Consider the following 26,727-nt stretch of genomic DNA (forward strand, 5'->3'; position numbering starts at 1 on the left):
TTTGTACCTATGATACTTTCAACAATCTACTATCCATAACAACTAGTAGCAATCCAAAGAAGTATCAGAGATCTTGGACTGGTTTCTTGACTGATCATTATTGACATGTAAATGTGCAGGAAGAATTTTATACCTCACCACACCCCCATGAAACACCTCTGACAATTATTTTTTATTTTTGTTTCCTTGGCTCCACATGTTCCCACACCTTGGGTACCCACTTATCTCAAATCACAGAACCACAGAACCAATTAGCTTGGAAAAGATTTCTGAAATTACTGAGTCCAACCTATGACCGAACACCACCATGTCAACTAGACCATGGCAGTAAGTGCCATATCCAGCCTTTCATGATACAGTATATACTAAATATATATATATATATATATATACAAGGGACAGTGACTCCAGCACCTCCCTGGGGAGCCCATTCCAGTGTCTAATCACCCCTTCTGTGAAGAATTTTTCCTGGTGTCCAACCTATACCTCCCATGGCAAACCTTGCGGCACTAGCTCTTGTCTGGCTGTTTGTTGCCTTGGAGAAAAGACCAACCCCAACCTGGCTACAGCCTCCTTCCACATGGTTGTAGACAGTAATAAGGTCTCCCCTGAGCCTCCTCCAGGATAAACAGTGCCAGCTCCCCCAGCTGCTCCCTATAGGACAAGTATTCCAGATCCTTCACCAGCTCCATTTCCCTTCTCTGGTCTCACTCCAGCACCTTCAGTGAAATTGACATCTATGTGGAAAATTAAAGACTGCTGGAAATAACAGTTCCTTATCATATCATGCTTTTGTGTCCAATAGTATATTTGTAGTGGTCTCAATACTCAATCAGAAGAAGAACTTTAAAAATGAGGTCTAGCAACTATAATATTTTAATGTTTTAAGCAGAATAAAAGTCTTTATACAAACAAAACTGATTTCAAAAAAGCTAAAATTTATCAGAACGTGCATTTGGCAGTCTTATGCAGCCAGTTTGTTTGAGCTAGGAATGAAGAGAACAAGTTACATGGGTGTATGAAATTAGAGGGCTTTGAAGATAGAACATTAGCTCAGTTAGCACAGGGCCTTGGGGTACATACACAGGCTCTCTTGAATCTCTCAGTACACAAGGCACTCCATGTAGATTTTTGGTTTTTTCAAACTTTCGCTCTTGCTTATGATTTTAAGCAGCTCAGCCACGTCAAGGTAACTGTCGAAATCAATGGGTATTCAATAACGGTGTGTGGTATATTTTCTCTCTGTCATACTGCTTTTCTGTTCTGTGATCTTAGGTCAGGTTTATGCCGACAGTCAAATAAACTGTCACTGACCCACGGAGGGACACCTATCCTCCAAATTCCAGTCTCAGCGCAGCTGAAGGACGCCTCTTCTAATGTCAGGCTTTCGTGGCGAAAAGCGCTTCCCGCGGCGTACCAAGCTCTCCCCGTTCCGCCCTCGGTGCCTCCCCGCCCTCCCCAGGCCCTCCCCTCAGCCGCGCTCTCGCGATACCGGGGGCGCGGCCGTGCCCGGGGCGGGGCGGGAGCGCCCGGCGGTACCGGTGGCGTTCGGGGGCGGTGCGGCGCCTCCACCCGCCCCCAACGACTCCCGCCGCGGGCCGGCCTCTGCCGGGCGCACCGAGCGGCTCCCGGGGCGCGCAGGGGGAGCGCCGTTCCGCCCTGCGTGCCGGCTCCTCGGCGCCGGCCTCCTCTCGGCCGCCGCGCTGCTCCGGGGCCCGCCCCGGGGAGGGGTTTTCCCGCGGCGCCCCGGCCGCGCTGCGCTGCCGCACGTCCGTGAGTCCCCGCTGCTCTTCCTCGCCGTAGCTGCGGCCTTGCCGGAGCCGGAGCCCCGCGGCGGGTCGGAGGTGAGCCGAGGCCCAGCCCCTGGCCAGCGGGGCGACGCCGGCCCGACGCGGCCACCCGGCGGGAGCGGCCCGCTTGTCCCGGAGCCGCCGCCGCCGCCCCCGGCGGGCGTCCCGCCCGCGGAGAGGCGGGGGCGAACCGGGGTGGGCAGAACTCCTCGTTCGTGGCTCTGTCCAAGGTCTCTTGGAATCGCTTCTCCTCCTGAGCGCTGTGCCAGCGTCACGACGCTTTCGTTCTTTCCTAGATAACTTTAATTATTTTCTGGTCAGATGTGGAGCTCCTCCTGTGGCTCCGCTCGGCTTTTTCATCACTACTTCGATGGACAAGTGACAGAGTCAGCTCCCTCCTACGGTCGAGACAAAAGACTGTTTTTTTCCTGTGGTTGTTGAGGCAGTTCTGTCAGTCTGGCAGGTTCAGCACATGCTGCACCTCGTTCTTTTATGCTGTCTTTGCAGAATTGTGACCTTGCAGTAGAGAGGCCTCTGGGACAGAAAACGTCAAACTACAGAAACAGTTGGGTATTTTTTTCTAATTTTTTCTGCCCTGGATCCGTTCAGTTGTAGAACTTCTAACATTTAAGTGACATCTCAGTGGAAGTAATGAAGTTTGTTTTGGTGCTAGCAGGGTACAAAAGGAGTTACAGGCAGCTTTCTGGTTTCAGATAATTGTAGTCCTTATGGAAGGAATTAGGGGATGAGAACCTTCCTCTTAAACGAAGTTGTTCAGGCTTGTGGCTCCTGTGATTTGCATGTCAAATTCAGTCAGCTGCATGCTTTGGAAGCCTTCAGCAAGGTTTGGAAGTTGCTGCTTTGCACACAGAGACTTAGTGCAGCTGTTCAAAGGGCTGGAGTGTGGCAGGCTGCTCAGGGTGCTTGACTGGGAGCGTGCAGCAAGGAGGGAGGGAATAGCCTGTAAGAGCTTTGATCTTGCAGCAGTCCTTTCCATTTTCCCCTTCTCCTGGTACCTTCAGCTTTATCTTTTGCACCCAAGTGCTGTAAAGAGCTGAGAATCTATATTGTAACAAAACCTTCCTGAAAGTAAATGCATTTTTTTCACGGAAGGTGTGCCAAATTTGGTTCTAGAAACAAGCCATACATCAAGATCATGAATTAATGTATTACCTCATTAGATAATTTATTTCTAACTCCATCCCAATGCAAGCTGGAATGCCTACTGCTTCAAGTCCACATCCAGATTTGCACCTTTACTGTCTTTTGAAGTTGAGAGGATGAGGATGGAGAACAAATAGGATGCCTTAAGCACCTCATATAAAGTTAAGCATCTTCAAGCATGCAAAAGCCTTCCTCTCCTTAATTGTTTGTTTGTTTTTTTAAAGTGAAGCTAAAATCATTATTGGGTTTCATCCCTCCTGGGTATCTGTCAAGTTTGGCCTGCATGCAGGTAGAATGAAACTAAAGTCTCTATGTCAGTTCTGTTGAAAGAATACTGGCTTGATTAATTTCTGTTTAACTTTTGAAAATGTAAGTCATTTTATTCTGACCAAGTTCTGAATGTTAACATGGTTTCTGTGACTATTAAAAAATACAAGTTAATGAACACAAAAGTTAAATTTGTATGGACTAGAGAGGATTTTTAAGAATTATCAAATTTAAAAAATAGATTACTTCCAAGAAGGGAATATACTAAAATCTGAATTTTGCTTTATATTCATAAGGTAGAACACGGACACAGGAAGAATCCAAATACAACTGAAGACCATGGCAACACACTGGAGAAGAATCCTGACAGTATTTGTGACAGCTCAAGTACTATTTGTGTTAAGTGCCTTTGAAGAAGAGGACGTACCAGAGGAATGGATTCTTCTTCATGTTGTCCAAGGTCAGATTGGAGCAGGAAACTACAGCTATTTGAGACTAAATCACGAGGGAAAGATCGTTCTTCAGATGCAGAGTTTAAAAGGTGACGCAGACTTGTACGTGTCAGATGTGACACTGCACCCCAGCTTTGACGAGTACGAGTTACAGTCTGTGACTTGTGGCCAGGACATCGTCCATGTGCCTGCACACTTCCGCCGCCCTGTGGGAATAGGGATTTACGGGCACCCCTCTCACCTGGAGAGCGAGTTTGAAATGAAGGTGTACTACGATCGAACAGTCGTACAGTACCCGTTTGGTGAGGCTTCTTACAACCCTGAGGAGATGGAGGCAAACCAGAAATACTCACAGTCTACAGAAGATGAATCTCAGGATGAGGAGTCTGTTTTCTGGACTATACTTATTGGAATCTTGAAATTAATACTTGAAATCCTTTTTTAAATTGATACACACTGGACTTAAGTCACACTTCATCCTGTGAAATTGGTATGAATGACTTGCTGTTATACTTAATACTCACTATGTTTCCTGAAGAGATATTTAGGTTACATTTCCAAAACCAGAAAGGAAGTGGGGAGAAAAAGCCATATTTAATTTTATATTGTAAATCCTCCCCAATATGTAAAATGAGCAGCCAGGACAGTATTTGCAGTGCTCTTCGGAGATCAGGGCTTAAAAATGAATGTATAGTTGGGATCTTGTTAAATTCACTTAAAATAGGTGCTTAGGAAAATCAATTCCAATTCAGTATTTTCTATTGTTTTTTATAAAGAAAAATGAATAAACTACTGCACTTCAGTCCCCCTCTCAATGTAGAGCATATTTAAAAATAAAACCTGCTTCTTTTCTGAGCAAGCATCTCTAGTAAAACTGATCAGCAACGTGTTTGAGTGTATTCATGAAGTTGAGGAGCTTAGGGTGAAAGAAGGAGAAAACAATCAATCACCCAAGGGAATAGATGGTCTGTATTCTGACTGCGTGTGCTCTACATCACATCAGCCATCTGTCAAACAGAGGTTGGTCCAGTCACTCATCACCACTACAAATTCATGACCTGAATCAAGTGCATGTTGCTTCTTTGCTATTACTGCAGGGAGAGGGAGCCTTCAGCTGTTGTTACGTGTCAATATGACATTTTCGTCTCATTAAAAACAACACAGCATACAGGTATCTCAAACTTGAGAGGTGCTTTCTTACACTTCCCTTGATAGCTTTTTGTGACTGATTTTTTTCCAAGCACATATTTATGAATAAGTCATTAGCTTGCACAGAAAATTTCTGCTGAAAGATTTTTGCAGTATGTTGTTAAGAAGGTCATCTCATGCCTACTCTTCCTTAGAAGTTACTTTTACCAGGAATACTTTTTGCTTTGGTTGAGTATTTCAGAATAAGCAGTTGCTATGCAAATAAAGTACATTAAATTGCTCTGTAATTTTCTTTTCACAGGGCTTACTGATAAGTGCACTGAAATAAACGAGTATGTTGCTATTATTTTATACAAATGCATGTATAATTTAAATTTCATTACTGAAAAACTTCTCCTTTTTGAGTAGTAATTTGGCTTGCCTCTCTCAACACCTGACAGGACAGTAGTGACTTGTATCACAAAAAATCACTATATAGACAAAGTTTATTTAGTAAAAAGAAAAAAAAAAGTGGTATTGCTCCTCTTATAGAGTGGTTGATTAAATAGCACCAGAGTATCACTTTAATTTGTGCAGTTAAGTTTTGGACAGCAAGTTTTTAGGGCTTTCTTAGCCCTCCTTGCTGTTTTTCCCCCTTCTTCCTCCTCTTCTGGGTACAGGAGGGTCTTTCTGACAACAATCACAAATCCAGCGACCTAAGAAAAGAAAGTTATCAATTATTGGGAAACTAAGTTTGTTACTCTCTTACCTATTTAGGCAGCCCTTCACCATTCTGTTAGGTGCTTATCTATTTGCAGTATTTCCTTTAATGCGAACAACAAATGCTTTTAAAATTAAGCGTCCTTTCTATAAGGCAGCATACACAATTCACACTCCTTTGCACACTCATTATGTGTAACCACTGGCTACACCAATCTTCATGGACCTCAAGAAGTGCCAGGACTCCAAGGAGGTGGCTATTAGGTAAGAGTTTTACAAACAGTGCTCGAGTTTGCCAGTCATATTTCCAGGTGAATGACTACAGTTCAAGGTTGTGAAGTTACTCAGAGCAGAAATCAATGGCAGCTGGGGAAGCATTTAACTTTTTATTACAACAGCTGGAATCAATGGCTGCTTTGGTAATTTTGTAGTTTTGTAGACATATAATCTATTTTGATTATATTCTTAGGTCAGCCTCAAAATGAAATCAGCCACAGAACCTGTACAATAGACAACTAGCTCCAGTGCTTCCCAAAATGGGGCAGTACAGTGTTTTAAGTACTGTCCAGGGAATACTGTCACTGCCACTGAATACATATTCATGAACTTACCATGGACGTAGAACTATATGTAAAGCAACAGTACCACCTGTATTTTCCTTCTGCTGCCCTGAGTTGGCCACATGATGTGAGTGACTTGGCAATTTAAAGCTACTGGCTTGCGTGCCTACCTATGGAGGTAGTTCTGTTGCAGTTTTGATGTTTAAGAATTAAAAAGGGAATGAAAGGGTTTAAAGAGATATTTACAAATATTAAATTGAGATAACTATTTCATTTAGAAGCTAAAACAGCACAATTAATGTGAAAGCTATGCTCTAGCAATATGCAGCAATACAGTTTCTTTTACAGGTTTCTTCAATGAAAAGAGGTAATTCTTGTCAGTATTCTGTTGAAATGGAAAAAAAACATAGTTCTGAGCGAGCCTGTTTGGGTTATGCTGTAAAAGCCAATTATATTTCCTGCACAGGAAATGCGAGGTTTAACTGTGCACAACCAAATATACAGAAATAAAGCTTAGTAAAAAAATCAAGTCCTATAGTGTGAATGTTTTCCTATACTGTTTCTTACTCTTACTCTTGACACTTGTTTTAAACTATTCTTTCAAAAGAATATGTATTAATTCATTAGTTCATGTATTAATTCTGAGAATGAGCCCAGGACTCGAGAGGAAGAGGGAAGGGAACAAGTAACTCTTACTTTATTACCTGAAGGGATAGCATCAAGCCCCACACAAAAAGTGTGATAACCACGGTCACATACATCACAGAACATCATTTCTTCTTCATGGTGAGGCTGCCCACATATAATGCACGTTTTACACTCCATACATTGCCAAGGGTAAGTCTTAATCATAGCAACAAGCTCCGGGGTCATATCAAGGCAAGAAGGGTGGCCTAGATTAAAACCAGCATTATTATTTTTATGCCTGAAATGAAATTTAAAATTAGTTAGACTGCTTGCTTTTACCAAACATGAAGCTTAGGTCACCTCCTGGTGAGATCCCACAGTGTGAGCACAGAGAACATGAAAGAGAGATGGGGTCATAACAAAGGACAGAAAAGGCAACTGAACTCCTGCTACACATGGAGTACACTAAATATGTCCACAAACAGATCTGGATCCTTAGGAATCGACTTAGTGGATGTAGATACTCACCACTGTTGTCACACTGGGAGCAATGTATAAGAGCTTCAGGTTTTCCTTTCTTGTTGGACTCCTTACCCTTCAGACAAATTCCACATATAGCATTTGGAATGACCTTTGGCTGGAAGGGTAGAAGAGGGCTATAAATTCATTCCAGAAGAATTTACAGATTCAACAGGAAATGTCATCTATCTCCTTAACTATTAAAATCTATAAACTATCTGTCAGGATGTGTGAACCCTGAAACACGTGACAATTACTGACAAGCAGCAGCACTGAAAAAAAACATAGATTAAACTATATAAAATTTTCCATTTGTTATACATAGTGAGTTTTATGTAAATCCAATTGGATCAAAAGCATGTACTTGCCTCTTCCTATTAATTCATCAGCTAACATTCTCCTTATGGTAAACTAAATGTGACACAGGGTGAAAAATTTCAGGAAGATTCTTCCAATATAGAATACTCTTTATGAACTTCTGTGTGGATTTTCTGTATATGAAGGAAATATATAGGGGTTTTTTTGCATTACATTTGTCCCTACATATCGAAAATTAATTATAAAAACAATAAACTTGATTTTTTTCCTATCTGCAGTTTCAAATTATATGGTTAGCTATGCTGTACAGGGCTGTATTCCTTTTATCATTCCTTCTTGTATCCAGTCATAATAATTTAAGAAACAAAAGCCTTGCATTTGACTAGAGATTTTTACATTTATAATTTTTCTAAGTTATCATCCAGAGTGTGTCTGGGTCCATGAGATCCATTTAAAGGGTAAGAGAAATAGTAGGCTGTTAACATGTGAAACATCTGCCTAGGTATTCTGTACATCAACTTCCTAGATACAACCAGAGTGTCATCCTGATGAGGCCTTAGGAAGAATTAAAGCATTCTGAATTTCAGAAACACGGCAGTAGTTACATTGTTGAGCTTTGACTGCTGCATAATGAACTCAGTGAGAAATGTAGTCTACAATTAATGTAGTACTCACTGATGTTAAACTGACTAGCACCAGTTTTTAAAAACAATGTTGCTGCAAAGACCCAACTAGCAGAGGGAGCTAAAGGCTCTAAACAGCTTGTCAGTAAGAAGACTCCCAGTCAACTACCAATCACTCGTGGGGAGAAGAATATGGTTTAATTTTAAAACAAATTTAAAAAGTGAAAACACAATAAATAAATAAAAAAAGTTACAAAGATCTTTTGCAATACAACTTATCTTTAAGTGTGTTTATTTCCCCAGCCAGTTTTTGACAGCACCTAGCAAGGTAATTAGTATCTTGACTCATTTCTAAAATCAGGATGCATTGCTTTAAGTTTTCTGAAGTTTTCAATGTACTTTTCATGTCAAAACATGGCTACAGCCTGCATCAAATTGTTCAGTCTAAGGAGTTTTATTCAAGAAAGCAAAATACCACACCAAATGTTTATAGGTAACTTCCTTCAAAAGATGACAGAGGCATTCATAGACATTTTTTTGCTTATTTATTTTAAAAAAGCAAAGTCAACCTGTTTTATACATAAATATAATAATAAACAGTAAAAGAAGTCTAACACACAAACATCTCTACAAAATAATAAATATAATGGAAGGAAAACCACGCATAAACTCTTTTACTGTTAACTATACTACGTGTCCTACATGTATACCTTTATACCCTGCTCCTCCCAACAAAAGTGGCACATGCTTAAACCTTGTCAGTGTGGCAGCATTTACCCTTCCATTGTTTAAGCTATTTTTAAATTGTATTGTAATATAAGAAACCAAGCCTTTCCAGAATAGCAAGCAAACTTTTCTAATCAGACTTCTGGCTTGTTACAGATTTGTATTTTACTGCCTTTAATATACATCAGCACACTTCCCAATACTCCAGCCAAAGCGAGCTGCTTTTTGGACACATCCAAGTGTTACAGGTGTGTGCAGTTCACATTCTGATACACATAACTCTCAAGGTAGACATTGCTACAGATGCATTTATTAACAATGCTTCCATCTAGACTTAGTTCACTACATTAGAAACTGTGCATATTAAGGGGGGGTGAGAATCACAGCCTTTTAAGAATGAAGTTCCAACAGTATGGAAGTATTTTTACAGAAACAACAAAAATTTTAAAAAATCAAGACTATTCACATTTTAATCCAGTTCCATTCTATCACCATAAATGGCTTTTAGAAATGCTATTAAAAAATCTGTCAATTCCAAAGGGGAAGTCACAATATCCCATCTCATTAGGAGTAAATTTTGCTTTCAATATCCCCATCTTACTGGGATAAGATATGAGAGAAAATGAATGCAGGGTCAAAATGATGACTGTGATGTGTAGGTTTTCACTTCCATGCTGCTGTGCTGCAGCTCTTAAAGTAAGCTTTCCAACTACACCCTTTTTGTAACATCCTATTCTGAATGCGAAGCATTACATTTTCATATACAGTGACCCAAAACAGAAGTGTTGCAACATAAAGATACTCAATACATTTCAGTTTTATGTGCAAAAAAATCTTTTGTACTTTTAACAGTACCCTGTGTGTGCAATTGTAGCAGTCAGTCCTGCAGCAACAGACTCACTACTTGTAACATGACAAAATGTAAAACACATGCTAATCGTTCTTTGTTAAAGAACTGACAATAAAAAAGACTCCATATAAAATACAGTATTTCTATTACTTGAAAATAACTCAGTGGAAATGTATGGAATCCTGTAATACTCATAACGTGGCTATACATATATACGCTGATGCCATAGCAATTATCCCTCAATTTTAACTACATGTAACCAAAAGATTAGTGTCCTACAAAAATAGTCCAATATTAGAGAACAATATAGAACAAAAGTATTATAAACATTTCACAGGGAAAACATTTTGAGTCAGTTAAGCCTTCGGCTCAAAGTGCCTTAACATGCAGGCACATATGGTAGGTATATTGTTATCTGATGTTTTCATAGACTCACAAACAAGAATCATTCTGTCTTGTTAAAACAGCTCATGTAATTTGTCTTATTGCAGTATTTCAAACGTTCCCACAAACAAGAAAGCCAATCCTCTCACCCTCCTAACACATCACCACCACCCCTGACTTAACAACAGGTTGATGCAGGCAATGTATGCTGACATTGTAAAGATGAGGCACTGTAACTAAGACCTTGTTACTGACAGAATCACAGTAAGCAATTGCTGTGGGAATCCATTCTCAAAATGCAGTGCTGTATACTACTACCGCTCTTCTACAATTTTAAGTTCAAACCAAAGCTCTGCTCCACTAGTTCTCTCTCTATGCATTCATAAGGCCATTAAATAGATTCAACTAGTCAAACACTTGGGCATCTCGCAGCTAAGTGAAGCTTCTGTAAACTAGTGGCACACAATTTCTAATGTCAAGTTAAACAAAGCTAAAGAAAAATTTCAGCCTTCATCTTTGGATTTCATGTTCATGGGAATACTGAAATGCATTCTATGTCTACAACTTCTTGCAAAGTTACATATAAAAAAATATATATATGTGGTAATCACATTCTAAATCTACACAGTTCACGCATTTCTTAATAAGTTCCTGAAAACAGAAAAAGCAACTGGAGCTTGCTGTCTGTTATGAATTTGTACAGATACTGTATGTAGAGGAAATTTATCAAAGCTGTCCAATTGTTGCTGGAAATTAGCTTCTTATTGTAAGTTATAGTTTATTTACTATTAACTTGGTAAACACAGATAGTAAATATTTATAAACATAAAATGCAAGCCATCAACAGCTCACTTTTGCTGAGACAGATTCTCAGTATGTACAAACTTGTCACTGACAAAAAATGTTCCCTGTCCCATAACTATCAATAAGCAATCCTCACTGGTAAACACTCAACCTGATCTTAACTTAGTGTTTTCCTTTTTTATGGATCTATTCCTGCTCCCACTTAAGTCAATGGAAAATTCTCATTCCTCTCAGTGGAACAGGACTAGACAACTACCTGCTTTAAATGTGTTACAGTTTATTCAGATCCTCTCTCAGTATGCAGAACAGTAACATATAAACAATGCATGTCAATTCCCACTTCTTCTGAAAAGTATTTTTATCATAATTCTTGAAATTATTATAGAGAAACACTGAAGACTGGGGTCTTAGGTTCGGCAATCACTGTGTGATAGCTGAAATGTCTTAACATCCTCTTTAAGTTTCTAGTTTAGATAAAAGCATATTGCCCACAAATGTTACTACATAGTATGAACTACATAAAAAGCTATTTTCCAAATACTATTACAGGGGTTACATAGTGTGGCCTATACAACTGTAATAAGCTTTTTGCCTTCCATCCTATCCATCATAATATTGCAGGATAAAAGGCTGTATTTAAAATTAATGTTGTAACAATATGCTCAGCCATACCGCTGCACTTTATAGGACTGATCTCTTGGTATGCTGCCATACAAAATAGGAAAAAAAGTAACGGACAGTGAGTGGTAGCTTCAAACTGGCACATATTTCTGACTGCTATGTTAAAGCAGACAGAAAGATGTTGAGTTCCAATGATAAATCCACAATGGATTTTTCTAGCATTATTGCTATGAATCTAAGAAGTTAACCCAATAGGAGGCCACTGTACAGCTAGGGTAAAGAAAAGCCCCACGCGAAATATAAGCAAAAAGGAAATAAGGAAGCAAACAGATGGAGCACACAACAGGAGAACAGCTAGTGAAGTACAGCAAGCAGAAGTTCCATATTATTAAAAAAACCAAATACTTCAGGAAGAAGCTGGTGAGTAAAATTCAGTCAGGGGCTTTTTTCTTCGACCTTGTACCCAGGAACTGATTTGGGTAATACAGAACGTTTGGAACCATCTTTTCTTGGAGTAGCACTTTTGTCTCTTGTTTTTTGTCTTCCCTGAAAAGAATCCTCCTGGTTGTCTGTGGCGCAATCACCTTCAGATACATTGCCAGACGAATTGTCCTATAATAAAAATACCATAGCTATATATTTTTTTTTTTTTGGATAGACAGACAAGTCTTTCCTATGCCCCTTAGAGTCAACTAAGGTAAGAGAAGGGTATGTCATTCCTTCTGCAAAAGCATGGGGTTTATCACAATCTAGAACACCTTTGTTCACAACATTTATCATTTGGTTTTTTTCTGGTTTAAGAGACTACATCAGCAGTCATGTTTTTGTAGTTGGTCTTGGTACCACTGTGGGGAGCACAACAGTATAATTCTCTGAAGTGTTTTCATTAGAAATCAGCAAGAAATCAACTAAATGCAATATGCTGTTTACAACGTAAAGAGCCAGCAAAAAGTTAAAAGTGCCCTTGTCATGCATTTAAAGCATACAAGGACTGCCATGAATTAAACATGTGAAGGTTTTTTTCTGCCACCCTCACCTACTGTTTTCACCAGGAGCAATCTAAGTATTTAATTTGGACTGCAGCAGAAGAATGCCATCAATGGCAAAACACACTTCCATATTTAATACAGAACCAAACAACAGAATTTATTTTGCAGTAAAAGCTTCTTTTTTTTTTTTGAGGAATAAGGAGGCAAGAAAGAGGGGAAGAGGTTCAAAGATGGTGAGAGATCAATGTAGGCATAATTAAGAGCAGCAGCACAAGACTTTTGTCAGAAAAGTGTTAAGAAAGGCTTCCAAAAAGCTCCAGAAGGAAGCAGTGTGATTACTCACATTTATTACAATAAAACCCAAGAGGCCAAATAACAATGGTGCCCTACATTAAAACACACTCTGTAAAAACACAATAGTAATCAGCCTGTGCCCTAGGACCTAAAATCAAAACAGACAAAACAGACACAGAGCAAATGGTAGAGTGTAACACAAAAGCAGACTGAACTATGTGGCAACAAGAAATGGTAGGTTTCACCAGTATTTCAGGGGAAGGGTTCTTTAGGTCAGACCCACTAAAACACTACAGAAGAGAAAACTGCTACCAACTCCAACAAAGGAGTAGGGGGAGATGTGAAAAAGGAGAAGTTATAAAGTGTATTGTGGCACTCACCAGGGAGATCTGACAAATGGGAGATACTCCAAATCTGACCATGTCCCACCTCTGGTTTTTTGCTGAACTATATGTCCCCCTCAATGATTAACTATCCAAGAACCCCTGCTCCCACAGCCAAAACCACTTCACAGGAATCTGATTATCAATCTTCCACACTTCTCTACACTATTCAAACTCAGGGACATTTTTCCTTCTGCATTCTGTCACAAAAAAAATTTCTGAGCCTCTGTGAAAAATCAGAAGGATAGCGTGCTTGGTCCAGTTACTTTTCTTTACCATTAATGAGAACGGAATTAAATGAAAAAGGAAACTGGGGAAAAATGGTTAAAGACCAAATGACCAACTGTAAAAAAGCTGGAGTGTGATTAAACTGAAAACTTGAGTTGACATTCAGCATGCTATGTTTCTATGATTTTGTCTCAAAAAAATGCAAGCAGAAACGGTGTGTTAAACACCTCTCTCCCTTTTTGTTAACCTACAAGCTGACCTCTTCCTTTCTTCAATTATAAGTTTCTTACAAAATTCAAAGAAGATAAATGCTTACATGACAAAATTTAGACTTGTACATATCCACCATCAAACATGTTCATCAATCATGCTAGAAATTGCTAAATGCACTGTGAAATTCCACTGCTGTTAAAAGCAGGGTTAAACTTCTGGAAAGAGATTGTCCCCAACATACAAACTGCACCAATACACCAATGGTTCAGGTGTACTCAGCTGGCTCTTGAGCATTTAAAGCACTATCAAGGTATGTATATGAAAGTTTCCCTTAAGTTTCAGCTAGCAGTTAATTTTGCATTTGCATAAGTGGAGAGAATATAAATATCTTTTAAAAGATGTATTGTAAAGTAAAAAAACCACAATGTTTTTTACCTTCTTTTTAAATTGGAATTCAGTTACTGTTTCTATACTCAGTACTTGCTGCTTCCACATCACAGAAAAAAAAGTTATGAGGTTATTAATGCCTTTGCTTTGGGGACAGATTCTGTGGGACTTCCAACAGCAAAATATACTGTGACTGGAACTATAATATTCATTCTCCTCAGAAATGCCAGCAACTTCCCCTTGGGAAAAAGGCTATAATGAAGAGCTGCATTGGGAAGTTTCTTCAAAATTGTTTTAAACAAAACATAACAAAACAAACGAAAGAAAATTTTAAAAAACGAAGAAAAGGCCTAAAATATTTGTTCAATTTACTCTGAAAATGGACCAAAACCAAAAAGCAATGGAGAACAATGTTATGAAATAAACAGAAGTACTAAAAAAGGTCTTCCCTTCATTTCGCAAATGTTAAAAGATTCTAAGAAACTAATTAAACTAACAAAAGTCAAGGAAAAGAATTTTTTTGTTCAAGAATACTTTCAATTTGTCTCACCGAATTGCCTTTGGTTTTCCTTTTTTCATCACCTCGCCCTTCCTCTGCATCATCTGAATCTCCATCACTGTCCAGCGTCAGCAGCTCCGGATCCAAAGGAGGTTCATAAAGGGCTGTGTTTAACGGCAAGTAACGAAGTTCATCTGGAGAGTATCTGAAGTTAAATAAATAAAATGCATTCATTCATGTGTACTTTATGCATAAGTATTAAGTTACACAGTATGTAGGGACTTTAATAACAGTCTCCTTTTTTTCAGGAAGGCACATAAAAACATACAGTTCTGAAAACAAAGGAAACAACACTAATTTCTCCTCCCAAACACGATGCCACATATACTACTTGTCTTCTTTGTAGAGCAGATATTCATAGAACACAATTTGCAATTTTACCCAATCCATGTTCCTATGCCCAAGGGACCATACACTTTTTTTATCCATGTACTGTGCCCCGTAACATGTACAATTCTAACCCAGGGCACACAAACATGTCCAAAGCAAAGTAAACAATAGAGATGTATAGCTGATTATTAAGAACAAAAAAATGCAAGAAAACAAGAAAATGTAGTTTCAGATGAATGTACAGGTGCAATCTCACTGCTTATAGCCAGATACAGCTCAACATACATAATCCATCCTTTTTCTTTTTAACATTAAAGACTAAGAAAAAAGTGGAAGTCCTCTTACTGCTGAGAACAAGCATTGTAAGGAACAGGATACTATTTTGCTGCATATTATGAAAGGTCACGTCCTTCACTGAGATGGAAAAGCAGTTTCACTAGAAGCTTACAATTGCAAAATAAACATAACATGAAGTAATTTTAATTCAATTGATTTAATAAAATTGAAGTCCTTCAGGAACATCCTGTAACATGCAAATTTGGGGTGGGCTGTATGAACACTGGAAGGAGCAAGGCACATGCAGACAAAGAGCTTCTCTACAGAAAACCAAGCATATATAGCATGAATACCATCTCTACTGTGCAATAGGAAGACTTCAGCAAAATCGTCAAATCTGTACAGATCTGTTCAATGGTAGCACACTGCTAGTAAAATCTTAAATTTATGTCAACAACACATAAGTAACACATTTTTCATGAAATGTAAAGTTTGCAATGTCTTTCTCTCTCACTTACAAATCCAACATCAAACTTAAACCATAAGACCAAACTTTTTTAAAAAGTTTCTAAAAATTCAAAAGGGAACAGCAAGACTTGTGATCAGAAGCCAGCATAACAACACTTTGATACAAAAGATTAATTTTAGCACATGCAGAGGCAGATGATAAGTAAACAGGAGAGTGGCAGGAGTGAAATCAATGTCCCTTTTTACCATGGGAAATACCTGAGCAGGCTAAATCTCAGGCACTGCAATATATCAGCAGAACAGTGCTCTTGAAGTCAGTACTGTTTTCTTAACAACAGCTGTCACACTATGCATCTTTGAAGACTATCAAGTGTCTAAAACTAAAATTAATTTGAAACCTTAATGCAAAGACAGTGAAATGTTTTCCACCTGCTAGATGGAGACAAAAGAGATCAGTGCTACAGAATTGGCAGCTGGAATGCTTTTAAAATACCTTTTGTAGTACTCCTGGAACTGGCCGGGTATGAGAGCCACTGGATAAGGACTAACCTTTGTTCTCTCTGTAGGCAAGACTTTGTATTTTCCTTGAGGCACCTGGATAATCTGCATTGTTTAATATAAAGCAATGACATTTTTGTTTCACATACAAACAGTTGAGCCTTCCTCACCAAATACTCCTCCAAGTATTATTTTAACTTGCCAGTTTTACTGAATTGAAACAGCTACCTGAGTTCTCCCATGAGAAACTCAATGCATTAAAATTCTAAGAGATCCCAAAACAGTATCATGGATTAAATCCAATCACTAAGTATCTAGTGGATTGAACAAAGATTAGGTAAAACCCCTCTAAACAGTATACTATGAAAAATAAAACTGAAATTAAAATCTAGCAATTGAAACAGTAAACATTAACCTTTGTGACTGGCATCTTTAGCAAGAATTATCAATGTTGTTCCAAATTGTTTTAGAGTAGAAAGAACGTGCCATCTAATTCTGAAACCAGACTGTACTATAAAAAATATCTGTTAATATATAAATACATAATACAATGGAAAGGAGAAGCTTACACAATAAGCCTTCCTTCTCTTAGAAGGCTATAGAAGTAATCATCCACTATCTTGTCTCTAACACGGTCAATACCAGAAAAAGGAAAACTTTCCATAATTGTCTGCCATGTAACAATTTGCAGAGAAAATTTTTGCTTTACTGCCTCTATAGAAGCAGAACAGCACTGCTTCGAAATGACAGATTTTTTTTTTTAATCACGCACAGAGGCATGTAACATATGCAATACAAAAATAATAAAACAAGTAACAAAAAACAAGGGCATAATATTGACAAGCACACTTTTATGTGTAAAATAGTTTTCTTTTTTACTTCAGGTATTGTCAGGCAAAATTTTGGAGGTATTCAAAAGAAGAATTAGCCATTTATATGAATAAACAATGGTCTTAGTTTTATGCTACTACTATCAGAATAAAGACATGATAACAAAGTAACTCTGAGATTTTCAGAGCTTTCTGAGACAAGTATTTTCAAGTTTAAGAAGTCTGCAGGTTAAATATATTTAGATTATTATTTTTAGCAGCATTGCCCACTAACCACCCCCCCAAAAATAGCTAAAATGGTAACAAAACAAACTTCACTAAAACAAACAAGGAGCTCCTTCCTCACAATTGGTAAGAAATTTAAATCTACCTACATGTGTCTGTAAATCAAAATAGGCTCTTCTTTCCTCCATCCGCTCTCGGTTTAAATTGCTGTTGAATTCTGCAGCTTTCTTGGCAGCTTTTTTAATATATTCTGGAACTTTACTGGCTTCTACTTTCTGTGTGTTCTGCTGCTGCATTTGCTGGAATAAGAACAATTATATATTAATTCACATACATTTCACTATCAGTTAGAGAAGAACCTTTTCTCACACTCCCACTGCAGATTTGGTTCACTTAAGTGGCAATTACTTACAGAATACTCTTTGTAATGATCTGTTATTCGCTGTCGTTCTTTCTCTTGCAGTATAACAGAATACTCAGCATGTTTGGCAGGGTATTCTTTAATCATGAGATCAATTACTTCATCACTACGCAAAGCTGTTAGACCTAAAATAAATAAAGTAATAATGATGCTATCTGGCAAAAGTAACGACAGGTTATTTATATCTCACAATGACCAACTCAAAGTTTTTGAGTAGCTGAAGACAACAACCTGCTGTGCGCAATGCTTTTCCTTCTCAAGTAGCAGCAAACTTGTGCCATTTAGCTTTCAAGGCTGACTGGGAGTTCGCTTGTACCCAAGGCTCGTATCATTACTTACAGCAACAGACCCCTTCACACTGACTCAATCACCTACTTAAACTCACCGGTGAGGCAGAACCTTTGTTCTAGATGGGATCTTGCATACTGTTAGTTTCAGCTTCCAGTGCTGCTGAAGTTTCACTACCCTGCAGAACCTTTACTGAAATTAGGAGGTTCACATAAAGTCTCTATACAAATCAGGGAAGAATTGTTAGGAGAGCAATTTAGAGCAGCAAACTGCACACAGACTCTTGACTCCCAATTAAAGCATTTCATGCTCAGAAGTCAGAATGCCTCAGTTTGTAGCTACAATGCAGATCTCCTCCCCTGAAGGTTCCAACACAACTAATCTCCAGACATGGACAATAGCATGGAAAGATTTATGTCATTACCACTGATTATAACTATAATTTTAAAAACAGGGGTAGTTAGCACACATCTCTATTGGATAGGTGAAGCAGAACATAACATTTTACCTCTATATATAAAAATTAGATACAGTTCTCTTATGCATAGTTAAGTTAAAAAATAGCTCACAGGTGAGAAATAAAGGTGGTATACTAAAGATTGTTAGCATATAAAATAACATCACATTTCCACAGACCCATGATACACAGAAAAAAACCCATGGCACCATAATTTAAACTCTGCATGTCCAAATCACATATATCAGAAGAGTAAGAAAAGAGTAAGAGTAAGAAGAGTAAGAAAAAAGCCCTTTCAATAAAAGCCTCAGAAATTAGATCAATCCATTTCAAATATATTCAATTGCCTTAAAATACACTCTTCTAATTTCTAACATAGAAGCTGAGCCATTTAAGATACACTGATGTCTGCAGGCCTCCAATGCAATCCAGCAAAATAAGACTAACGTATATAAAGACACTCTGTACATATATATGCAATATATACATATATACCACCATGCATTTATGCACATATAATGTATATATATGAGACCACACTATTATGGTCGTCTCTTTTTTAAGAGAAAAAGACTCGAAAAGTTAATTTAGAATATAGAAAAATCCCCTCTAAGTAATTAGAATAGATCCAAAATATATTTGTTAATAATGAATCTGGAATATTGATACAACATGGCCAATTTACTAAGCCAAAAATAAACCAGTTTTAATTTCAGAATTTATGTTTCCACTTGAGAGGGATGCAATTCTTCTCTACCAAACTGAACCCCTTTTTCAGTGCCTAAATTTACTTTTTATACTGTAATAAGAAGTCTAACAATTTGTTTTCTTACCTAGTGTGCATTGAGTCTCTGTGATAACATTTAGTTCTCTGAGGTAGAGTTTCTCCTTGTGAGATAAATCTCGCCTTTCTAAATCTCAAAAAAATAACCAAAAAAAAAAAGAAATAAAAATGGGTGCAGTAACTGAAACTCCCCCATAAACACTGTCAAAGTATTTCAACAGTTTTGTTTCCAGGCAGCTAGAGCCTGTATTACACTGCTATTTCAAGAAACATGACAACTTCATAAACTAATTTTAAATTTAACAAACAATGTAGGGACATGATAAATTTTCTTGACTTATAGTAGGTCAAGACCCTCTCTACAGTTATGATTTACATAAAAACTAAAGAAACCTGATGTATAAGTTCAGATACAGAAAATTTTACCAAGCACTGAAAGTGCAGTATTTTTTCTTTTACCATAACTTTTAAAAATAAATTCCCCAACAAAGAGCCAGATTTGACAATTCTGGATAACAGAGGCTCAAATACTACAATCTCCACAAACATATTTTTAAATATTTTTCCACAGTGTAGGAATGTTGCTACAATTCAGGAAACAGAACAGAGATCCAGTTATAGTAAGAAATCATCAACAAATCACTAAAAATAAAATTGACAGCAGTTTTCAAACAGAACTTGTTGATCTAAGCCTCAAATCAGACTTGTTTGCAAATTTTCAATGGCAATACCACAAAATCTTATATTACTTTGAAAACCAGTGGACACATTATATTTCCAGTAATGAAAATATGAAGTACAAGTATAATTAATCCAGGTCTACTTTTCCTGGGTCTTTTTTTAACCGTTAGCTCACCCTATAACCAAAGAAGCAGAGACTACATCCAAACTGTTTAAGAATTCAAATTTTTAGAAGAAAGACTTTAAAAATAAATACCTGGATATTTTCTTTTAAAGGAAGTCACACCCAAATATTCACTGACTTGTTCCTGAAGCATATAGTATTCTCCTGTTTCATCAGGTGGCCATTTGTATTCTATCAAATTTTCAGCAGGAAAATAACTATACCTAAACATAAGAACAATGTTACAACAAATCACAACAATCCTTAATAATACTACTTACCTCCCTAGAAATTCAGTAATTCCCATTTATATGCCAATGAACAGTAACTACAAAGTTGGACAAGCACTTTAAAACAATGCATCCTGTTAACCCATTTCAAAAGTCACTCTGTTGTACCCAAGCTCAATTATATTTCTCTAAATCTCCATTTATCAACATGCTAAGGGACAGAATCTGAAGAAACTGATATCCATCATAATGGAGAGGACACCAGGAAAAGCAACTACTACAGAGTCAAAATTCATTCAAGTATGCAATGTCTCAAAAACATGTAAACTGTGCTTCTGATTGTAAATCAGATGCAACACTTTTTGTGGCACTCTAAAATAAAATGCCTTAAAATATGCTGGGAGGAATAGATATCTAGCTATTTATAGGACATCACCTCAATTTGTAAAGGTGTATGAAGAATATACAAGTAATGACTAAAGAGCTAATACTTAAGCATGCTGAACAATAAAGTCAGACTTACAATAAAAAGTGGGAATTGTAAAAAACAGTATTACCCAAGGTCTTGACTGGAAGTTTCACAGCTTCGAGAACTGTCCCCTGAGCCCATACGCCGCCTTTTGGATGGCTGGCTGCCATCATTGGAATTTTCTTCTGTGTCATCCTGAAATGAAAATAAATATTAAAAAAATTAGACTACTCCAAAGATAATGTAAAACACCAAAAACATTGCGAGGCAATCCACAATTCAAATATACTTGAACTGGTAAGCCATTCTATGACAGTCTTAACTCACAGGACAGTCTACATAACAAATTATTCTTTGTTATAAACTATCTGCATGACACGTGGTAGCCCAGTAGGAGAATTGGGTGGCTTCTCACCTGTGGCATAGGTAGAGTTCCGAATAGACAGAGCTGTAGCTCTGACCACCAAGTTCATAATTCCTGATGTAAACTACCTCTGGCACTTGACCTGACTAGCACTCCACACCAAAAGGAAGTGCAAAACAAAAGCCCAACTCCTTGCTGAGAGCTGATGCTTACAAAATCAGGGAATATATTACTGAAAGCAACACAGGAGTTTACAGGTATACAGTTAAAATAAAAGGAATGGTATACAGTTTACAAAAAATATCATTGCAAGCAAGTAGCAAAGACTTGAGATGAAAAAATGTACAGAAGAAAAAACCCAACTTGGTATTACAACAGATACAGAAGAGAACAAGGCTCTTACAGGGGAACATTCAGGCAGGTGTCACAATTCAGATCTCATGTGATCAATATAACAAAAGGGAATAAAGAATGAAGAGGAGGAAAAAAAGACCCAAGCAAAACAAAGAGTTCTGTGAAATCTAGAAGACAGTAACTCAGATAATGTTGTGTTTTTTGGTTTTCACTGCTTTGTTGTCCCATAATGCTGTGCAACTCCTACCTGCATCATCAGCAATCTCAAAGCATTTAGTGACCAACCCTGTCTGATCATAACTGAGATAAAGACAGCAAAAATCTTTAGGTGCATTGTCTACCGTGACCAGTAGTTGAGTCAAGAATAAAACAGTTCCTTAAGTAATTGAATTTCTAAAGTGGAGCAGAGTGACAGAATCAATTTCCTAATTTCTGTGAAAACTTTAAGCAAGAGCAATTAACCTGTCAGAAATAAATGGATCAAGCCCAACTATACTTATTTATTTAGAAATGACAACACTGATAATTAGGTCTACCTTTGCTAATGTCTTTCACTCTAGTATGTTTTACTTAACATATGACTTGGAATATCAATTTAAAAATATTCCAGCAAAAAAGAATACATTACTTTTACTAAGCAACATTTCACAATGTTATAATCAAGACAGGCCCTAGACAAAAAGCATTTGTCTCCTGGATTTTTGGCTTATTTCTTATTTTCTGCAACTTTATACAAATTCTTCTTCCTCTTTGAGGAGCAAAAACATCTTTCACACAGTTATAAAAACTGAAAAGCAAATTTTAATGGAACTGTGTTTTCTTAGTGTAGCCATCATTAAAAAAGTAGTATGCAGCATCTCCACTCACATTAGCAGTAATGCCATTTCTTAGTATTGCTGAGAATACCTTGTGTGAACTCAGACGAATGAAGCAGCAGCCCCCAATCAAACCAACATTGCATTAGAATATTTTGTGACACAGCTGTCTCATCAGTAGTTCACTTCTACTTCCCACAAGAATATTAATGCACTCCAAATCTTTTTAACTGCTAGACAAAGACCTGAAAAGGGCCAAAGCAACCCGCTGTATACCAAAACTTCCAAGAGAATTCAAAACGCCACTAAAAGACATATCTCAACCTGACAGTTTGGTGGAAGTGCCTGATAATCAGTTTCTCATTTCGCTTTGTAATTTTTCATTGATTATACCCGGTACTGTTACAAAGTATGAGTGTCCATAACACAGAGAGGTCAGTTCGCTCCATTTCCATACTTGCTTCCTTATTTGCTTAAAAATTCACGAAATTTAATCACACGAGTTTGTTGCAGACGACTTACTACATAAAGTGAAAACATCTGCAATCTAAAGGCACAATGCTGCTCAATCACCTTTACTGCTGAAAAATAGAAAAAAAGGGATAGCTCTGTGTCTCTCTTTACATGAAAAATCAAACACTGTCCAAAAAAGTCCCTTTCTCCCTGAAAGCGCATGTTTCTGTAAAAAGCTTAGTTAGTCCTTACGAAACATGGTGACGTTACAAACTTCTGGTACGTCTGTCACTGCAAGATCGACGTAACGCTGTTTCAATAAGCGATCGAGAAGCCTAAACAGCTCGAGATGTGTTTCAAAGGGCGACTGCCGATCTGCGCCGGGAGTCTTTGGCGCCACAAGTGCCCGCGGTGCCCGGGATGCGCGGGAGCAGCCGGCAGGGCCAACGCGGAACTGCCCGCGGCCAGACCCAAACTTTCCCGGCTGCGGCGCTGCCGCGGCGAGCACTCAGCTGCCGCGCCGCCCCCGGGAACACGCCGAGGGACTTTTGGGAAGGAGGACGGCCCCGGGCACCCGGCCCCAGACCCGCGCTCAAAGTTCGGCCCAGGGCGCGGAAAGCCGCCCGCCGCCCGGCTCCCCCAGCGGGCGTGAGGTGAGCCCGGGGCGGACGGGTCGGGTGAGAGGCGCGGGGGCCGCGCGAGGCCTCCCGCCGAGGCGGCTGTTGCGCCGCAGCTCCGCGGCCGCCGCCACCCGCTCTCACCTTGAGGGACTGCGCGCCGGGCGTGGCCGGGTCGCTGTCGCAGAGGCGCGGGGACAGCACGGCCGCCATGGCCGCCGCCGGCTGGGCCAACAGGAGCGACGCCGCCGCCGCCGCCGCGCGACCGGGCCTCGCGCCGCGCCCGCCGGCCCCGCCCCCCCGCGCCCTGCGGGGAGCGGCAGCGGCCCCTACCGGCCAGCGCGCGCACGGGCGCGGCGGCTCCTGCTCCGCCCCCCTCCGGGCAGCCCGCGGCGACCCCGGCCCGCGCCGCCGGACCGGCACCCGCACCGACCCAGGGCCGCCCCGCGGGACCGGCGCGGGGGATCCGTCGCCGCCGGTGCTACCGCCGCCGCCGCGCCCTTCTCCTCCTCCTGCCGCGGTCGCTCGGGCAGCCGCGCGGCCCGGCCGCGAGCGCGGAGCCGAGCCGCCGCGGTAGCGCTTGGGCAGCAGCGCGGGACGGAGCGGCAGCATCCCCCCGGCGGGGTGGTCAGCGCCGAGCGCGGGAGCCGGCACCCAGCAGGGCCGGGTGCTCCGCTCTGCCGGCAGGCTCCCGTCTCCGGGAACGTCAGCCGGGGACGAGCTACGTTTGTGAACCATCAGCCCCCGCAGGAGGGGGGTTCGGGGGGCGGGGGGCGCACTCGGAGGAGCCGCTACGAGCGCGCTCGCCCCTGCGACGGAGGGAGGGCGCGTGCGGCCGCTCCCCGCCGCTGCGCGGTCGCGCCGAGCCCGCTGCGCGCCGTGGCCGCGCTGCCTCCCGGTGCCGGTACCGGTCCCGCCGGTACGGGCGGGCGGAGCTGAGGCGCAGCCCTCCCTACCCGCCACGGGAACGACCCTCGTCCCGGGGACCGGGGCGGCGCGCGCGCCCGCCCGCACGCAGCCGGGCCCCGTGGGCGCGCACGGCCCCGCGCCGGCGAACAAAGCGCACGGCCGCGCCCCAGCCACGGCGCCGCCCCCGGCCGGGGCCTCCGCCGGCCTCGCGTGTGCGCCCACCCGCGGCCCGGGCGGCTCAGCGCCCCTCGAGGTTTGCCCGGCCGCGGCTCCAAAGCTGCTCAGACCCAAGCTGGCCATGGGGCGTAGGGAAGCACCCCCACCCCGTCCGCGTTTGTTTTCCGCTCCCAACAATAGAACGGACGTGGCAAAGGCACCAGCGCTAGATTTCCACGCACAGCAGATCCAAAAACTGATGTCTACACACCTCACAGATCTGCGAGTCTCGTTAAAAAAAATACAATCAGTGCTGCCCCTGCCAGTTACAGACCAATTCTCAATAGCCTTGAGATTGATCCCATCGTCCTTCTGCCACTGCCACCAGAAGCCCCCAGACCAAAGTTACCTAACTCGCTCAATTCAGTATTTGTCCACCAACCAGACCCGAGGCAATACTTAACCAAAGGTTACGACCCGGGGAACCTAATAACTGAAATTACACTTCATTCAAGGCAAACGGCTGGAAACGTACACAAGTTTCTAGGACTGCAAAACACAGCTTCCCTCCCAGCCAAGTTTCTAGGCAGACCAGCATTTTATCATAGATACCAACTATGAAAATGAAAAATGAACACTGCTTTTCTTACAAAAAGCATGCTTTTAAGAAAACTGATACCTGCAACTGCATATAAGCATTGGTGAACAGTCCTAGACACTCAAGAGACAAGCAACATTCAGAATTTTGCAATGTTTGGCCTCTCACCAGCTGCTCCCACTTCCACAGCAGAGCATTACAACAGATGAAGCCCATATGTACTCAACCATAAACATTTCCAAAGCAGTTTTGTTTGGTTTTTTTTTTAAACAGAGCAAAAACGAGCAAAATTATCTCCAATGTACGTCAGTTCAGTGTGCCAACACCAATAGGACAAACATGAATACTAAAATAATGATGTTTTGAAAATTTTCAAATATACCATGTATTGTGATGCACAAATGCAGCTGTGACTTTCAGAGTTTTAGTCGTAATAACAAGCCATTACCAAAGCCAGTGCAATAAATGTATCAGTTTCACATTTAGCTGAAACCCAAGTGTCTCTTTGAGCATCCCAGAGGCATCTGCTGGCAACCTAAAGGGATAAAAGAGAAAAAATTACAAGTGAACCTATATACCCAGCATTATCTAAATGCTAATTAATCGTTTTAGGAGAGTTACAACTATTAACAACAATGCAAAAGTTGAATAAAATTAACAATTCCTATTCAATGTTAAATACATGTTCTTGCTTCACAGTAAAGCTCCCACACAGATAGATCCAAAAGCTCAGCACCAAACCCCCAATTCTCTCTTGTGTTCACTTGTTACAATTTAACATACAGTAAGAGCACCCCTTCAAAAGCAATTGAATGTCAGTGTGAACAGACATCAGTTTTGCGAACATTTACAACCAAGAAATCACATCCCCCACTCTTCCACCTCCAGCTTACTACAGCCTACTTGTAAATTTATTGGGCTCTCAGCCTTTTTGGTAAAATTGTTTTCAAAACTAAACTGTGTGAATTGATGGCTGAAATAAACATATTCCTTGGGAGAAAAAAGTTAACTTGGGCCACTTCACTAATCTGTTTGCACCTACAGCTTCTCAGTCAAAACACCTCTTAAGAGGCGGCATACTGTGGGATGGCACCAGAAAAGCAGGTAGATGCAAAAACTGGATTTGGTACTGAAGCTGCACCCTTCAAATGTTTTATGTAACTCACTGAACACAGGTTGGTTTCAATCAGGTTTTAAGAATTGATGATGAACACTGCAAAACAGAAGTGTTCTTTGGCACTCTACTAGACAGATAAAAGCATTCTGAATGCCAATGGGAGCTCCAAGGTAGTTGGAATACTAAACTTATATACCAACACAGCACAATCTAGAATCCTTTTATTTTAGGTGTTCGAAGTTCAGATGACTGATGTTAATTTGAAGTCCCAGGAGCATGTCTGGTGGCAGCTGCAGTGACCATCCACCCTGCAGTTCCCTGCCACCCTTCTCTTCCATGACACCTCACACTACAACTGCATAGCATCTCACATGGAATGCAAGAACCCAAATGGAGATCCAAGTACACCAGACAAAGAAAAACAAAATTCGCTGAACTCATGGAATTGTACTGGCACAGCAGGCAGCAGAAACAAGTGGGTGACAGGTATGTGCAGTTGGGGGTGTTTACCACTTACTGAACACATGAAGACAGCAACCCTCAGAGAGTTAGGCAGAATCACAGCAGCACCTTGAATTGTCACCTAGGATACTACTAGCCATAAAGAATGTAAAAGTT

The 26,727-nt window shown here is 40.4% G+C and overlaps 3 protein-coding genes across 9 annotated transcripts in view; 2 read left to right on the plus strand and 1 right to left on the minus strand.

Annotated features, from left to right (window-relative positions):
- Positions 1 to 1,706: 1,706 nt before the first annotated feature.
- On the plus strand, positions 1,707 to 6,610 carry CUNH6orf120 (chromosome unknown C6orf120 homolog). 3 transcript variants are annotated; one of them, XM_071431287.1, is made up of 3 exons: positions 1,714 to 1,844; positions 2,298 to 2,355; positions 3,518 to 6,610. In XM_071431287.1, the coding sequence occupies exon 3, from the start codon at positions 3,561 to 3,563 to the stop codon at positions 4,116 to 4,118; it is 558 nt and encodes a 185-aa protein (XP_071287388.1). In that variant the 5' UTR covers positions 1,714 to 1,844; positions 2,298 to 2,355; positions 3,518 to 3,560; the 3' UTR covers positions 4,119 to 6,610. The 3 variants fall into 3 exon arrangements, with proteins under 3 accessions (XP_071287397.1, XP_071287388.1, XP_071287407.1); XM_071431296.1 differs by lacking the exon at positions 2,298 to 2,355 and having other exon boundaries at positions 1,707 to 1,844; XM_071431306.1 differs by lacking the exon at positions 1,714 to 1,844 and having other exon boundaries at positions 1,920 to 2,360; positions 3,522 to 6,610.
- PHF10 (PHD finger protein 10) lies at positions 5,290 to 24,394 on the minus strand. Of its 5 annotated transcripts, none has more exons than XM_071431276.1 (12): positions 23,474 to 24,394; positions 20,815 to 20,921; positions 20,121 to 20,251; positions 19,233 to 19,310; positions 17,646 to 17,779; positions 17,383 to 17,532; positions 16,174 to 16,283; positions 14,598 to 14,751; positions 12,010 to 12,165; positions 7,237 to 7,345; positions 6,786 to 6,974; positions 5,290 to 5,517 (listed from the first exon to the last, which is right to left on the minus strand). In XM_071431276.1, the coding sequence occupies exons 1-12, from the start codon at positions 24,065 to 24,067 to the stop codon at positions 5,432 to 5,434; spliced, it is 1,998 nt and encodes a 665-aa protein (XP_071287377.1). In that variant the 5' UTR covers positions 24,068 to 24,394; the 3' UTR covers positions 5,290 to 5,431. The 5 variants fall into 5 exon arrangements, with proteins under 5 accessions (XP_071287377.1, XP_071287369.1, XP_071287342.1 ...); XM_071431268.1 differs by having other exon boundaries at positions 19,233 to 19,316; positions 23,474 to 24,093; XM_071431241.1 differs by lacking the exon at positions 12,010 to 12,165 and having other exon boundaries at positions 19,233 to 19,316; positions 23,474 to 24,096.
- Positions 23,055 to 26,727, plus strand: part of ERMARD (ER membrane associated RNA degradation) — a 38,073-nt gene continuing 34,400 nt past the window's right edge. The window contains exon 1 of the mRNA XM_071431229.1: positions 23,055 to 23,365. The gene's annotated coding sequence lies outside the window, so the exon portion shown is untranslated. The remainder of the gene's footprint in view (positions 23,366 to 26,727) is intronic.

Source organism: Agelaius tricolor, unplaced genomic scaffold (assembly GCF_023055355.1).
Source record: "Agelaius tricolor isolate 1412-34295 unplaced genomic scaffold, bAgeTri1.0.p SCAF_1, whole genome shotgun sequence".
Taxonomy (NCBI): Eukaryota; Metazoa; Chordata; class Aves; order Passeriformes; family Icteridae; genus Agelaius; species Agelaius tricolor.

Bases quoted from the DNA above. Each gene is read 5' to 3' on its own strand.
- CUNH6orf120 (XM_071431306.1), top strand. From the start codon at position 2,283: ATGCTGTCTTTGCAGAATTGTGACCTTGCAGTAGAGAGGCCTCTGGGA. The intron at 2,361-3,521 runs GTATTTTTTTCT...TTCATAAGGTAG, and splicing joins CAAACTACAGAAACAGTTGG to AACACGGACACAGGAAGAAT.
- PHF10 (XM_071431268.1), bottom strand. From the start codon at position 24,067: ATGGTTCACAAACGTAGCTCGTCCCCGGCTGACGTTCCCGGAGACGGG. The intron at 19,317-20,120 runs GTATTTATTTTT...TATTTTTTTGAG, and splicing joins CTTTAAAAGAAAATATCCAG to ATTTAGAAAGGCGAGATTTA. The intron at 17,533-17,645 runs GTAAGTAATTGC...TTCTTATTCCAG, and splicing joins ATCATTACAAAGAGTATTCT to CAAATGCAGCAGCAGAACAC.